This window comes from Stegostoma tigrinum, chromosome 1 (assembly GCF_030684315.1).
Source record: "Stegostoma tigrinum isolate sSteTig4 chromosome 1, sSteTig4.hap1, whole genome shotgun sequence".
NCBI classification, from domain to species: domain Eukaryota; kingdom Metazoa; phylum Chordata; class Chondrichthyes; order Orectolobiformes; family Stegostomatidae; genus Stegostoma; species Stegostoma tigrinum.
Window position 1 is genome coordinate 156,441,149 of NC_081354.1, and position 16,195 is coordinate 156,457,343.

Genomic DNA, 16,195 nt, shown 5'->3' on the forward strand with positions numbered 1-16,195 from the left:
AAATTAATTTACGGAAATATATTAGATGTTTGCTGGGAATATTCCAGAATAGTTGTTACAGCTAGGCATGGCACGGCTAGCTCTAGATAAGAGTTTTATACAATCATTACTGGCAGTACAGAAGAGTCCTCTATCCATTTGAGCAGAACCTACCTGACAATGCCCTGGTGGTGGCACTCTCATACAGAGGGACCCCCTGCCCTGCATTGTTAAAGGCTTTCAAAGAAATTACATAATGGGAGCTTGGCTCTGTGAAAGAAAGCACAGTATTAACATCAGTGTTTCTCATTTTCTTAATTAATAACTAAATATTGAGTTAAATTGAGTATGAAACCTCAGACTGCAATAATTTTATGTTGATTCATAAATAATCATACATCTTGATTCATTCACCTGCCAGTGTATATGTATATATTTTTTCAATATTTGATAATGAGCACCCAAGGTGTAGAAGTCATTTGTAAAATTAGTCTAATTAATATAAGTCACTGTCAATTTTTATCAAAAATATTGATTTGCGAGAACATAATAGGAACTAAGTGTTAATTACTTTCTGAAGATAACACATGAACTTATTCTGACTCACATCTGCTGCTGTAAGACAGCTTATTATCTATGAAATGCTAATGAAGTTACAACTATGCATAATTTTATTCTTACACATTTTTATACCATGAAATGTTCCCTTATTTCCACCTACTCGCCCGAAAAACCTGTGATAGGCTAGGAAAAGGAAGTCCCTATATATCTTCCCAGAGAACTCTAGTGACAGGCCTAAGTGGTCATTCTTGATGTTAGACCATGATCATTGGCTTCAGCAACTAATTTCCAGGGGCTTCTCCTAGATTCCTGCTCGAACATTAGGGGCTGATTGAAGAATGACCACTTATGTCATTTCCAAGATGACCCAAAGCTGCTGCCAAATCACACTGGAAAGTAAGGGTCACCTGGAGATCCTAGACGCTGATGCTGAAATAAGGCCACTTTCCAATTCGTGTCACGGGCTACAGGCTTCAGCATCGGGAACTCTGTTATTAATTCCGTCTTCCTACCTAATATCTGCTGAAACTGACTACTGTTTCTACCATTAATGGGGACTCTTACAACCCAGTAGTGGTGTTTCTGTCAGTGCTGATATCACCAATAAATTTTCTTGCATTGCTTCCTGCTTTCAAAACTGTTGTTTTCATTCCATCCTCCAATGCATACATATCGCCCATTCCTGACCGTCAACAACTCCCCTCCACACCACCACACCCCCCCCCACCCCCACCGCCATGTTCTCAAATTATTATTCTGCATTTCAGGCTTAATTTCACCAGCTTTAAAACCTCTCCTCCCCTGACCTGTCCATTTTCCGATGCACCTATCTACTCCATCCTTCCCATGTACCAACCACAATAACCCCCCTACCTGCACCACCACCTTCAAAATCTCTCCACCCCTAACCTATCTTGCCACTCGCCTATCCACTCCACCCTTCCCACGGACCAATCACAATAATCCCCTTTACCTGCATCCACCTATCTCCATCTCACCTACCCTTCCGCCATCATCGGTCTGCCTCCCTCTATTTATTTGCTCCCCATCCCCAGTCCTGAAGAAGAGTTCTGACCCGAAACATTGACCTTCCTGCTCCTTGGATTCCATCTGACCTGCTGTGCTTTTCCAGCTTCATCTTTTCTGATTTCACATTTCACTTTCCTTTTAACTTATCTGCTCATTTCCTCCAATTCCATGTTCAAAACTACTCAGGCTTCTGTCAAACCTACAGAGCCATGCCTCACTTTGTCAATGCCATCAATATCTTTTATAATTTTAGCCATATCATTGGTATTTTTCCCCATCCTCTGTTATTCAACATAACCAACCTGTCTGTATTTATTCAAACTTATACCCCCTCTTTCCCTGCTTCAAATATCAATCCATCTCAAAATGGCTCACTGACTTTTGCTTCAACAGTCATTATGCCAAAGAAAACAAAGTGTGGAGTTGGATGAGCACAGCAGGCCAAACAGCATCTCAGGTGCCTGAGATGCTGCTGGGCCTGCTGTGTTCATCCAGCTCCACACTTTGTTATCTTGGATTCTCCAGCATCTGCAGTTCCCATTATCACTATGCCAAAGAAATTTGTGTTGCAATAATCCCTGATGCCGTCTCTAATCTGCACAGTTTTATTGGTCAAGCATTGATTAGCCACCTACCCACTGGCCATTTTGATCAGTTAGTCAACAAGTCATATGGTTTCTGATTCATTTCAGTTAAAATACCATTTGAGACCAGGTCTCAAAATAGGCTGCCAGCTACCTTTTGCAGAAAGACATGCTGCTCAGCTTGCTGAATTATAGGCTGGAAGTAGACATGCATATGTTATTGGCCAACATGCAAATATTATAAATAAGAACTTTATTTATGTATTGTTTCACTATGGGTTTACCAAAGCAATAGGACAGCCAAAGAAATGTTCAGGTCTGCCTGCATACACCAGGGATGAAATTTTCCTGTTTCTTACATTTCATATAATTTCCAATAACCCCCATTTCTCTGTTATTTTCACAGCTTTCTGCCCTAAGAAACTTCCATGAAATAGAAATCAACACATTCATGCAAAACCAATTTGCACCAAGTAAAATCCCACTGATAGGAAATGAGCTGTAAAAGAAACAATGAACTTATATGACGGTTTTTTTAAGAGTTCAGATGGGGTGGGATCAATTTTTATTTGCTGAAAGTGAATGTCATGTGACAGATAACAGGAGTGTTTGAGATTAATCCAACTGATTCAAACTGTAGTAACACCACACACATAATTTTGAACTTGTATGTCTGCATGTTACAGTTTTGTTTACAACATTAGCTTTTGCTTTCATTGCAGAAAATATTTTCCGATCATACATTTACTGTAAAAGGCAGCTGTGTCAGATGTCAAATATTTCCATACATACTTTGAAAGATAAGGGTCAGATGACACTTACCTAGGTTTTCTATGGAAAAATAGCGTTGCTTGTTGTCGACCTGCACTGTCTCAGCATAGGGACTGCCCACTCCATAACCAATGATGTAACCCCTGACCGCTATGTTTGGGTTTAAAGGTGGCGTCCAACTCATGACAATGCTCGTAGTCAGGGGTCTGACATGAAGAGAGCTTGGCTGGTCAGGAACCTGGGATTCTGTAATTAAAGAAGAAATTTTTCTGTCAGTTTATCCTTTATATAATTACACATTTAAGAACTGAAGTATTTTCACTTTATTTTTCATTCTGTAGCTTTATGTTAAGCTTATTCCATAATCCTATCAACACTTTGTGTCCTAATCCATCGAAATGCATGTGTTTTTTTTATTCCATTTAATACTTTTGAACTCAATTGATTGTTAACATCTACAAAAATGCATAGTTTCTCAAAGGCAGTAAAATCCCATAAGCAGCAATGAGGTGATCCATTTAATTGTTTTGTGATGTGGTTGGCCAAGACACGAGGAGAAAACCCTTCTCCACTAAATATACTCCTGTTAAATGTTAAAATCCACAAGACGATTGCAGCTTAATATCTTAAAGTTGATTTTCCAAATGAGCACACCTGGCATGTTGCCTTGCCTGTAGGCAGGAACACATACTGGAAAATCACAGGTGTGCCTCTCACATCTCTGTCTATAAATGGTGCTGCTGTGGAGATTCTGCTAACTGCACAGTAAGACTGTGTACACAATCCTATTTAAACATATTAGAAATCTGGCAGGCTCTGAGAGACTGCCTGAGATGTGTAGATTGAAATCTGGTTTCTGATAGATTCAGTACTGACTGGAATTCAGATTTATTTGATCATATTTTACTTAATCTACACCTGTTCGCCACGGAAGGCAAGTAGGATTTTTCTAAAAGATTTCCCCATTTAAATTAAGCTTTCACCAGCTCCTTTTAATGTTGGATTATAAAAGATAGAGATCTCTGCAGACATGAGTTCAGCCAAACCTTCTCCCATATTCAAACTCTAAATTTACAGGAACCTTTTCGACAAAGGGGTCCAAGAAGAAATCAGAGTTTGGTTCTGACTGCATACACCAGGAGTGAAATTTTCCTGCTTCTTACATTTCACACAGTTTCCAATATCCTCCATTTCTCTATGTTATTCTCTCAGCTTTCTGCCCTATTAAGCGTCCATGAAATAGATAGCCTTTCGTAGCCAAGAAATCAGGAAGCACCTTTTATTAGAGATAAGAGGAACTGCAGATGCTGGAGAATCTGGGATAACAAAGTGTGGAGCTGGATGAACACAGCAGGCCAAGCAGCATCTTAGGAGCACAGCATCTGAGTAGTCTTGTGGTCATCTCTGAAATGTCCTTGATGTACGGTAGGGTGTCTGTTCTTGTTGTTATTAATAGAGGGATCGAGTTCCGGAACCAAGAGGTTATGCTGCAGCTGTACAAAACTCTGGTGCGGCCCCTCTTGGAGTATTGCGTACAGTTCTGGTCACCGCACTATAAGAAGGATGTGGAAGCTTTGGAAAGGGTGCAGAGGAGATTTACTAGGATGTGGCCTGGTATGGAGGGAAGGTCTTACGAAGAAAGGCTGAGGGACTTGAGGCTGTTTTCATTAGAGAGAAGAAGGTTGAGAGGTGACTTAATTGAAACATATAAAATAATCAGAGGGTTAGATAGGGTGGATAGGGAAAGCCTTTTTCCTAGGTTGATGATGGCGAGCACGAGGGGGCATAGCTTTAAATTGAGGGGTGAAAGATATCGGACAGATGTCAGAGGTAGTTTGTTTACTCAGAGAGTAGTAAGGGAATGGAACACTTTGCCTGCAACGGTAGTAGGTTCGCCAACTTTAGGTACATTTAAGGCGTCATTGGACAAGCATATGGACGTACATGGAATAGTGTAGGTTAGATGGGCTTCAGATTGGTATGACAGGTCGGCACAACATCGAGGGCCGAAGGGCCTGTACTGTGCTGTAATGTTCTATGTTCTATGTTCTACAGATGTGTTGTCCCATTAGAAATTGTGTCCTTCTTTGTCTGTGTGTATTGAGAACTGATTGTGTCTCCCGGTGGCTAGTTCACGTTTATGTTTCCTTATTGTCAGTTTTCTTCCAGTTTGGCCTATGTAATGTTTCTCACAGTCCTTGCATGGTATTTTGTATATTACATTAGTTTTATTGGTTGTGGGCCCTTTACATTCATCAGTACTGTCGCAGGGTGGATGTTGGTTTGTGGGCTACCCTGATACCGAGAAGTCTGTGTAGTCTTGTGGTCATCTCTGAAATGTCCTTGATGTACGGTAGGGTGTCTGTTCTTGTTGTGGTCTGTTGTGGAAGTGATGGCGGTTGTGCTTTTTGGGTATCCATTCTTTTTAAAAACTCCGCATCAGTCCTCCTGTTCTGCTTTGCAACCTGGAATTGCGCAAAGCAGAACAAGAGTAATTATATGGAGTTTTTAAAAGGATTGGATACCCAGAAAACACAATCTGCCATTACTTTTTCAACACACAACAAGGAGATACAATGCAGCCAGACGCACTAGTCACCCTACCATGCATCAGGGACACATCAGAGACGACCACAAGACAACTCAGACCCCTAGGTATCGGGGTAGCCCACAAACCAACATCCACCCTGTGACAGCTACTGATGAATGTAAAGGATTCCATACCCACCACCAATAAAACTAACGTAATGTTCAAAATACCACACAAGGACTGTGAGAAACATTATATAGGCCAAACTGGAAGAAAACTGACAATAAAGGAAACGTAAGCATGAACTAGCCACCAAGAGTCACAACCAATTTGCACTGTTGTCAATACACACAGACTAAAAAGGACATGAATTTGACTGGGACAACACATCAGTAATAGCCCGAGTCAAACAGAGACATGCCAGAAAATTCCTGGAGTTCTGGCTTTCCAACTGGCACTCCATCAACAAACTTATTAAACGGAACCTGATATACAAACCACTGAAAAACAGAACTGGAGGTAATGCCAACCATCCCAGCAAACCGAGGCCTATAAATGGGCACAGGACACAAGCAGGACACAGGACCAATGCTTCACCGGACATTCACTGACAATGTTACCTGGCAGGGTGATGAAACATCTGCAATCAAACACACCGACTCAGTGAGAAAATCTACAACTTCATCCACAAAGTGAGCTACAAATCTTCTCAAAAACTTTATACGCAGACAGAGCCAGGGACCTGGCTTCAATTCCACCCTCAGGTGACTGCCTGTGTTGAGTTTACACATTCTCCCTGTGTCTGTGCAGGTTTCTGCCGGGTGCTCCGGTTTTCTCGCACCGTCCAAACGTGTGCACGTTAGATGGATTGGCCATGCTAAATAGTCCCTGGTGTTCACGCATGTGCAGTCTATGTAGGGTTAGTCATGGGAAATGCAGGGTTACAGGGATAGGTTTAGGGGAATGGGTCTGGGTGGGATGCTTTCCAGAGGATCAATGTGGACCTGTTGGGCCAAATGGCCTGTTTTAGCACTGTAAGGATTCTATGATTCTATGTAGATCTAACATTGTGCGGTACATTGCTCCCTTTTATTGTGTGGCATTTATCAGTAAAGCTCATGATTAAATATTCTTATTGTTCCAAAACATTCACAGGTCCTCTCAAAAGCAAGTGCTCAATAGCAACAAAACAAATGGAAACTGGGGCAGATACGCGTCGCTGTAATGAAATGACAGCATACATTATGCAAATAAAACCTGGCACTGGCCTTTGATAAATTTTTTAATCATTTATGGCTTCCACCTCATGGTCCAGAAGTTAACACATTTATCACTCACATAACATCCTTTGCATGAGGTATTCGCTATTCAGTTCCCTTTTGGTTTGATCTTCACCCGAAAACGTGCTCTTTCACTGCACTGATTACTGATGAGTTGTTGGCCATCATTTCAATTAGAATGATTCTAAGCTTCAATTGATGTACCATTTTTTTTTGTGAAAGTGTTATTACCATCTAAATCATTCTCGGGTGTTTCCACTGTGAACCACTCAGATGCTGGCCCTGTTCCATTCACTGTCATGGCAGCAACTTGAAAACTGTAATGACCTCCTTTGTCCAGACCTGCCAATCAAATTACAACAGTGGTTAGCCCAAACTATCATTAAACATGATTCAACTGGTAGAAAAGAAGGTTTAAGTACATAAATAAGCCATTAGTTCCTTCTTTTATGGGAACCAACACCTAGTATCCAGTGCATATGTACAGAGGAACTTGGCTTAGGTTGATAATTTAAAATGAGTGAGTGTGAGTCAGCGCCTCAGCTTACATCTTTCCTGCTTTTTGTTTTTTTCACGAAAGGGCAAAGAAGTAGAATTAGAGAAAGTGGCAGAAAGGCTACCAACTGACGATCAACTTTTTCACATTATCACAAAAGTCAAGATCTATTCTGTGGAGATCTTGAATGAAATTGGTATATTATGTCATTATGAATTTTGGAATAAAAATACAGCAGATGCAACTGTAATGAAACCCGAAAGAACAATAACAGAAGTTACTGGAAAAGGTCAGTGGATCTGGCAGCATCTGTGAAGAAAAATCAGTTAACGTTCTGACAAAGGGTCACTGGATCCGAAACAATAACTCTGAAATGTTTTCTTCACAGATGCTGCCAGACCTGCTGAGCTTTTCCAAAAAGTTCTGCTTTTATTGCAATTGTAATGAGTACTGTTCAATCATTAAATTTAAATTTGGGATTGAGATCTGAGATGCAATGAATACAGTAGTAACTGCATGCTTAAAATGTTCCAGGTTTGTGCAAATGCTATGGAACTGCATCAACTGTAAATTCACCAGTCTGCAGAATGTGTGTTTAGGATTTTTTTTGTGTGTACAACCGTCAGTTACTTCAAAAGAAAATTGTTGTCAATGTACTTCTGGTGTCTGGCATTAATTTACTGACTGTGCTATCTTGGAAATTAATGCTCTCCATGTTGTTAGAACCAAGGAAATGTTACAGTACTGAAAGTGGCCAATCAGTCCATCTTGTTCATGCTGACCCAAAGACACCCAGGTGCCCTTTCTAATCATTTCTTCCAACACTTGGCATATAGCCCAGCAGCTTAGAGCACTTAAGGTGCAGATCCAGGTGCTTTTTAATAGAACTTAGGATCTCTGCCTCCATCACCAAATCAGGTAGCAAATTCCAGACACCCATCACCAGATTTAGGTAAGTGTCCCAAGACAGCCTTTGCGATGCACAAAAATGCAGAATCGCTGAGCAGAAGCTAATAGCTAAATTCTGTACACGTGAAGACAGCCTCAACCATGAGCTTGGGTTCATGGCACGCAACATGTAACCCCACCACACTGTTCTGTGTAAAGTCTTCCTTACTGGTCTGTTTTGACATCATCATCTCAATAACTTGTTATGGTCTCTCTACCTTAATTAGGATGTAGAGTTTGTATTGTTTGTTACTTTGGTTAGACCCTTGGCATATGACTGTTAGAAGGGTCCAGGCCCGAAGCGTCAGCTTTTGTGCTCCTAAGATGCCGCTTGGCCTGTTGTGTTCATCCAGCTTCACACTTTGTTATCTTGGACTCTCCAGCATCTGCAGTTCCCATTATCTCTGATCACAATGTTATCCCAGTCATTTGGTTTGTCTCAAGCACAATCCTGTTTTTAATGTTTTTTGTAATTATCTCTCTGCCACAATTAATCAGATTATAAGTTCATCCCTTCACTTGTTATTCAGTTGTTGACAATTTACTCACACTGTCTGACACTCTTAATCACCTGCAGAGGTCTATTATTTAACCTGTCAACACTCCACTCACACCATTTGTATGATCTTTTGATCTCTCTGATTATAAAGTCTGTGTCTAGTGCTTTCTTCACTATGTATGACGAAGGGGCAGTGCTTCGAAAGCTTGTGGTTCCATTCACAAGGGCAGCAATCGAACATTACCCTTTGTGTCCTGTTATTAAGCCAACTTTGGAAACAATTCGACATATTGCCTTGTATACCATGGGCTTTTACATTTTTGAACTTGTCAAATATCTTTCTAAAATCTATGTAGATAGCATTCATTTCACTAGTCTCATCAATCCTCCTTGTCGCTTCCTCAAAGAATTTAATCAATTTTGTAAAGCATGACGCTCCTTTATCAAAGCAATGCTGACTATCCCTGACAAGTTCATGCCTTTCGAAATGACAGTTTATCTGATCTCTCAGGATTCAGGCAAACAATGTGCCCACCACTGAAGTAAAATCAACAGGCCTATAATTGTTTGGCATTTCCTTTGCTCACTTTTTAACAACAGAACCACTTCTGCATTCTACATGCTACCGGCAGCTCATCTATGTCTGGTGAAGATTGGAAAAAAATCTGCAGAGCATCTGTTATTTCCTTTCTGACCTTCTTCAATATCCCAGTGAACAATCCATCTGACCCTGGTTACTTTTCCACTTTCAAGGACTCCAACCCCTCAAATGCTTCCTACCTTGTTATGATTATTTTGTCCAATATTTCACTCTGCTCATCTTTTTTTTCTATTCATTTTGTGGGATGTGGGATGTCACTGGTTAGCCAGCAGTTCTTGCCCGTTCCTAGTAGCCCTTGTGAAGGTGATGGTGAACTGCCCCTTTGAACCGCTGCAGTTCTCCTGCTGTGGGTTGACCCACAACGTCATGGGGGAGGGAATTCAAGAATTTTGCCCCAGTGAAGAAGCGGTGATATATTTCCAAGTCCAGATGGTGAGTGGCTTGGAGCGGAACTTGCAGGTGGTGGTGTTCCCATATGCCTGCTGCCCTTGTCCTTCTAGATGGAAGTGGTCATGGGTTTGGAAGGTGCTGTCTGAGGATCTTTGGTGAATTTCTGCAATGCATCTTGTAGACAGTACACGCTGCTGCGACTGAGCATTGGTAGTTGAGGGAATGGATGCTTGTGGATGTCATGTCAAGCAAGCAGCTGCTTTGACCTGGGTGGTGTCACGATTTTTAAGTATTGTTGGAGCTGCACTCATCCAGGCATGTGGGTAGTATTCCATCACACTCCAGGCTTGTGCCTTGTAGATGGTGGGCAGGCTTTGAGGAGCCAGGAGGTGAGTTACTCACCACAGCATTCCTAGCTTCTACATAGAACATAGAACATAGAACATTACAGCACAGTACAGGCCCTTCGGCCCTCGATGTTGTGCCGAACTGTCATACCGATCTCAAGCCCATCTAACCTACACTATTCCATGTACGTCCATATGCTTGTCCACAAATGTCACTTGTCTCTTGGATTAATATATACCCCTCATCCCTTTCTTTTGAAAACGTGAAGACAAAAGTCATGTCAAATTCTCCCTATATCCTCTGCATCTTCACATAATTTCCTTTCTTTATCGCTAATAGGTTCTTTTTTTTGTTAACTATACTTTTGGTGCTGATGTACAGGTAAAACCTCTTTGTGTTTTCCTTTATCTTGCTTGCTAAAACTTTTTCATGCTCTCTCTTTGATCTCCTCATTTCTTTTTTTTTAAACTTGATATCTGTACTTCCTGTACTCCTCTAGGCTATCTGCAGTGTTGAGATTTTTGTCGCTTTCAGTTTAATGAAAGGCTGATATTTCAAGGTATTAATTACTTTGTAAGTCCAAATATCACATACGTCAGAACATGATTGCAACACCTAATACATGGGGCCACACCATTTTATCCTACATGATCCAAAGCATTTCCTTGATAAATCTGGCAAAGGTTAAAGGTGGGAAGAGGTTAGGAATAAGGGGCCTGGAATAGGAGAAAGACCAGGGCTTGTGATTTCTCCATTAGATTCGCAATAAGAGACAATGAGCCTTCAAAACTTCAAAGATTAAGGGATGAGGATAAACAGGAGTGTATATGATCCCATAGTACACGCTTAAAAGGAAATAAAGAAGAACATTCAGAGAAGCACTGCCAATGGTATTGTGTAAATGGTATCCACATAGAATACAGATGATTTATACTCTGCGCGATGCTATACATTTTCAATGTACAACCTTAATGAGAAATGTTGCATACCCCTATGTAATTCCCTCCACAAATAAGACAAAGCTCCCAAACTCTTAGATGTGCTTTTGCTACAACATCAGTCTATTAGTGTCTCTTTCTGTGTGGAAAACTTTACAGATATAATCCATTTTCCATGCACATTTTACACTCATTTGACGTTGCCCTTTAATATGAATGTGACATGTGTGACAATGATTTGCAGAATATGCAGCATCACAGACAAAGGCCATGTTCCTCTTTGCTGTTTCACTGTCATTAAATGAATTAGTGTTTGTAATTCCCACCTCCGTAACATGGCCATTAATCATTAGAGTCCACAGTAAGTAATGCAGTTAAATTCCACATGTCACACTGCACTCTGTTGGATAGCTAATGTACAGAACATTACATCACTGTGGTACATAATAAGAAAAAGTTTTCCACTACTGTTGGAAAGGGTAACCACGAGCCAGTCACAGTTATCTAAGCACTGGCTAGTACCCTGCATAGGTAATGCCTACTGTGTATATGTGACAATACTCAAATATTCTATTATTAATACATTTGGGAAATAAAATGCAGGGGTGTATCAGGGACATTCTATGAATCCTGAGGAATGGAAGGACAGAAAATGCATGCAATTTAGCAAACAGTAAGACTAAAGCTTGTGCATTTATAGAAAAAGCAAATATTTGGGTAAGATGAATGCGGGTCCGTTAAGAGCAGAGTCCAGAAAATGTATAATGGGGAATACAGAAATGTTTCCAAAAAAATGATTATTTTGTTTTTTACATTCATTTACAAGCTATGGGCATCACTCACCAGGCCAGCATTTGTTGCCCATCCCTAATAGCCCCGAGGGCAGTTAAGGTTCAACCGCAATGTTATGGGACTGGAGTCACATGTAGGCCAGACTGAGTGAGGATGGCAGATTTCCTCCCCTAAAGAACATTAATGAATCAGTGGGGCTTTTCCAATAATTGACAGTGGTTTCCTGGTCATCATTAAACTCTTAATTCAAGACTTGTTTTTAATTGAATTCAAATTTCACCATTTGCCATGGTGGGATTTAGACCAGGGTCCCCAGAATATTATTTGGGTCTCTGGATTGATAGGCTAAAGATAATACCATTAAGACAGCGTCTCCTCATATGTCTGTTATCATTGAGGAAGACACAAGAAAGCTCCTAAAATTAGAGATCCATGTGACTACGGAGATGAGGAGATGAAGGAAAATAATACTAGTAAGAAGGCAATAATTAGTAAGAAATTAATGTAGCTGAAAGTTGATAAAGAGCCTGGGACCTAACAGTTTGCATCACCGAAGAGTCCATGTTCAAATGCAACAAAAGCTGAATGATACCCAGGTTTGTGCAAAGAAGGGTAGCTCTGAGGAAGAGTCACCGGACCCAAAGCGTTAACTTGGTTTTTTTCCTTCACAGATGTTGCCAGACCTGCTGAGCTTTTCCAGCAACTTCTGTTTTTGTTGGGCAGAGAAGTAGCAATAAAAAAAAACAAAATTTAACATTTGTTCTCCTTAACTGCCATTTAATAACTATCTCCACAAAAGAGAATCGAACCGTTGCATTCAATAGCATTACTACAGCGAATCACAGACTACCAACATCCTTGGAGCTACCTTTGTTCAGAAACTGAACTGGACAAAACATTTAAGTAAAATGATTGCAAGAGCAAGTCAGAGGCTAGAAATCATGCAGTGAGTAACTGACTTCCTGACTCTTCAAAGCCTGCCTACCATCTAGAAGCCATCAGTCAGGTGTATTTCCCACAGGAATACTCCCCACTTGCCTTGATGGGTGCAGCTCCAGCAGCACTCAAGAAGCTTGACCCCATTTAGGACAAAGCGACCCACTTGTTTGGCACCACATTAACAAACAATCAGTCCCCCCACCACTGACACTCATCAGCAGCAGTGTGTACAGTCTGCTATATTCACTGCAGCGGGTCCTTAAACAGCACCTTCTAAATCCATGGCCACTTACCATTGAGAAGGACAAGGGCAACAGATATATGGGAACACCAACATCTGACTGTTCTCCTCCAAGCTACATTCATCATGCAGGCATATAAATATGTTGCTGTTCCTTCAGTGCTGATGGGTCACTGGAAAATGCTGGAACTCCCACCCGAAAGCACTGTGGGTCTATCTATACCAAATGGACTGCAATGGTTCAAGAAGCAGCTCACTAGCACTTTCTCAATGTCAATTAGTCTTGGGCAGTTAATGTTGACCCAGTTAGTGATTCTTACATCCCATGAATGAATTAAAATTTTTATTAAAAGAAAGGTGGCAGAGGAGATTGACAATGCTTTCCAAAATTCCATAGATCCTGGAATGATTCCTGTAGATTGGAAGCTGGTAAATGACAGACAGAAAACCTTCCACTGATCCATCGCATGGGTAGCCTTTGACACTTGTCCCTTTGCACATATGAAGGTGTCGTTGCCAGCCACTGTCACTTGTGTTGGGACACAAACTCCAGTGATTTCCATGGACCCCATTTACTATCACCTGTTGGCAGAACGTGATTGGTGGGGTGCTGCAGGTGTCAGTGCATGGGCTTTAGCTGTTCAGAATATATTGCAGTGAAGCCTCTCATTACAGGCAGAAGTTTAAGAGAAATCCTGAAGGACCTCCTTTTGCTGCTTCCGTCAACAGTTAGCCCTTAACGTCTCACTGTAAAGTTGCCCTGTAATGCTCATTCTGTATGATAACATTGAACACAACAGAGACAATACTTTGTGCATCTTTTCCCATCAAGTAAATGTCCTGTATGAGAAAGTGGACAATTGAACTATCCATTGCAGATCTCTCAGATTTGAATGCCATGTGCTCACTTGAAAAGCTGTTAGATAAAATGGACCATTTCCTGCAGAGCTGTGTGAAAGTGTCACCGACTCCATATTCTCACTCTCAAAGTGGGTGTTATGCATGAGCAAAGTGTGCAGACCAGGGGCCAAACAACCCTGTGTCTTGTCTTGCTGCAGTCATTAACATCGCAGTTCAAGGGAACAAATAATCATCGAACTGTTGATGCTGGAAATCTGAAACAAAATCAGAAATTCACAGTTCAATGATTTCTGATGTTAGAGGCTATCTGTAATCAGCAAGTCCGTAGCTTGCTTGCTTGGCCATTACAATTTCTTTCATCAACACAAACAGAAATTGCCAGATAAATTTGACAGGCCTGGCAGAGAGAAATTAATGTTTTAAGTTCAGCAACCCTTCTTCAGAACCCTTGGGTTGTCCAGGACCAACAGTAACAAAGGCAAAACGGCACACGTTTGAAGTGTGAGCATGTATTGATGTATTTTCAAAGTGCAAGATTCTTTTCAGAGATTTTTCACTCGTGACATCTATGTGTCCTCAGTATTTTTCTTTGTCTCCCTCCCACCCTACATACCACTCTCTGTGTAAAACAATTGCCCCTCAGGTTCCCATAAATCCTTTCACCTCTTAACTTAAATTGTTTCCCTCTAGTCTTTGATTCTCTAGCCCAAGGAAAAAGAGAGTACATTCACCGTATCCAAGCCTCTCATGATCTTGCACACTTCTATAAGATTCTCCCTCAATCTCCTATGCCTGAAAGCAAAATGTCCTAGCTTATCCAACCTCTTGCTATAACTTAGTCCTTTGCATCCTGGCAACATTCTTAGAAATTTCTTCTGCGCTCTTTCCAATTTAATAACATCCTTCCTATAGCTAGGTGACGAAAACTGAGCACAATACTCCAAGTGAGGCCTGTACAACAGCAACATAACTTCCCAACTTCTATACTCAATACCCTGACTGATGAAGGCCAGTGTGCCAAAAGCCTTCTTCACTGCCCTGTCTACTGTGGCTCCACTTTCAGAGAACCCTGCTCCTGAACTCTAAAGTCCCTTTGTTCCATTACACTCCTTAAGGCCCTACCATTCACCATGAAACTCCTACCTGGATTTGACTTTCCAAAACGCAACACTTCACAATTATCTGTATTAAACTCTATTCTCCACTTCTCGGCCCATTTCCCCAGCTGATCAAGATTCTGCTGCAATTTCCGACAACCTTCTGCACTGTCACGATACTTGCCATTTTTGTCTCAACCGCAAGCTTATTAATCATGCCTTGTACATTCTCATCCAAATCATTGATATAGATATCAAACAGCAGTAGGCCACCACCGGACCCAGAGGCACACCACTAGTCACAGTCTCCAGTCTGACAAGCATCCTTCCAGTATTACTCTCTGCTTCCCACCATCAAGTCAATTTTGTATCCAATTTGCCAGCTCTCCCACAGTTCCAAGTTATCTAACCTTTCAGAACAGCCTACCATGTGGAACCCTATGAAAGGCCTAACTGAAATCCATGTAGATTACATCCACTGCCTTCCCTCATCAACCTTCATGGTCACTTCATCAAAGAACTAACAAATTGTTGAGGCATGATGTCATATGCATGAGGCCATGCTGACTAATCAAACCCTGTCTTTCCAAATGCATGTAGTCCTGACCATCACAACTGGGGTGGAGACAGCCTGCTCGAGAGTTGTTTCTGGTGACTGGAGTGATACAGGCCCAGATGCAGGACCATCCTTTCAGCTGGATTTTCTATAGGCTTTCACATTACAGACAAGGGGGGAGGTGGGAAGGCTGTCACCTGGACAGTATTCAGAGAGGAAGCTTTTGGAGATCCTATGTGTCTTCTCCTCCCTATGGGTGACTCCTGGCACTACCTTTTCTTCCTGAGAGGAAGGGGCACCTAGAGTGCGGTCAAGGTCACAGATATCCCTCTCGCCTTGCTACTGTTATTCATTCACAGGATGAGGGTGTTACTGATTAGGCCAGCATTATTTAATGCCCATCCCTAGTTGCCCAGAGATCAGTTTAAGAGTCTACTACATTACTGTGACCAGGTAAGGATGGCAGTTTCCTTCCCTAAAGGGCCTTAATGAATCAGATGGGTTTTTCCAACAATTGACAATGGATTCGTGGTCATCATTAGATTCTTAATTCAAGATTTTTATTGAATTCAAACCCCACCAGATTTGAGCCCAGGTCCGCAGGACATTACCTAAATCACTGAATTAAAAGCCTAGTGCTAACACCATGAGGCCACTACCTCCTCTTGTGGCTACAGCAATGGAGTGTGCATATTTGACTCAGGCTGACTGTGCTGGACCTGGTTCTCCAACCTCTCACTTGACACAGTTAGGCA

The 16,195-nt window shown here is 41.4% G+C and overlaps 1 protein-coding gene across 1 annotated transcript in view; it reads right to left on the minus strand.

The window, feature by feature from the left end:
* The window catches only part of dcc (DCC netrin 1 receptor), a 931,407-nt gene that overhangs the window by 164,522 nt on the left and 750,690 nt on the right, over positions 1-16,195 (minus strand). Inside the window, exons 14-16 of the mRNA XM_059643861.1 lie at positions 6,966-7,076; positions 2,976-3,170; positions 154-249 (exon numbers count right to left, since the gene is read on the minus strand). Of these exons, the coding sequence (XP_059499844.1) occupies positions 154-249; positions 2,976-3,170; positions 6,966-7,076 (402 nt within the window). The remainder of the gene's footprint in view (positions 1-153; positions 250-2,975; positions 3,171-6,965; positions 7,077-16,195) is intronic.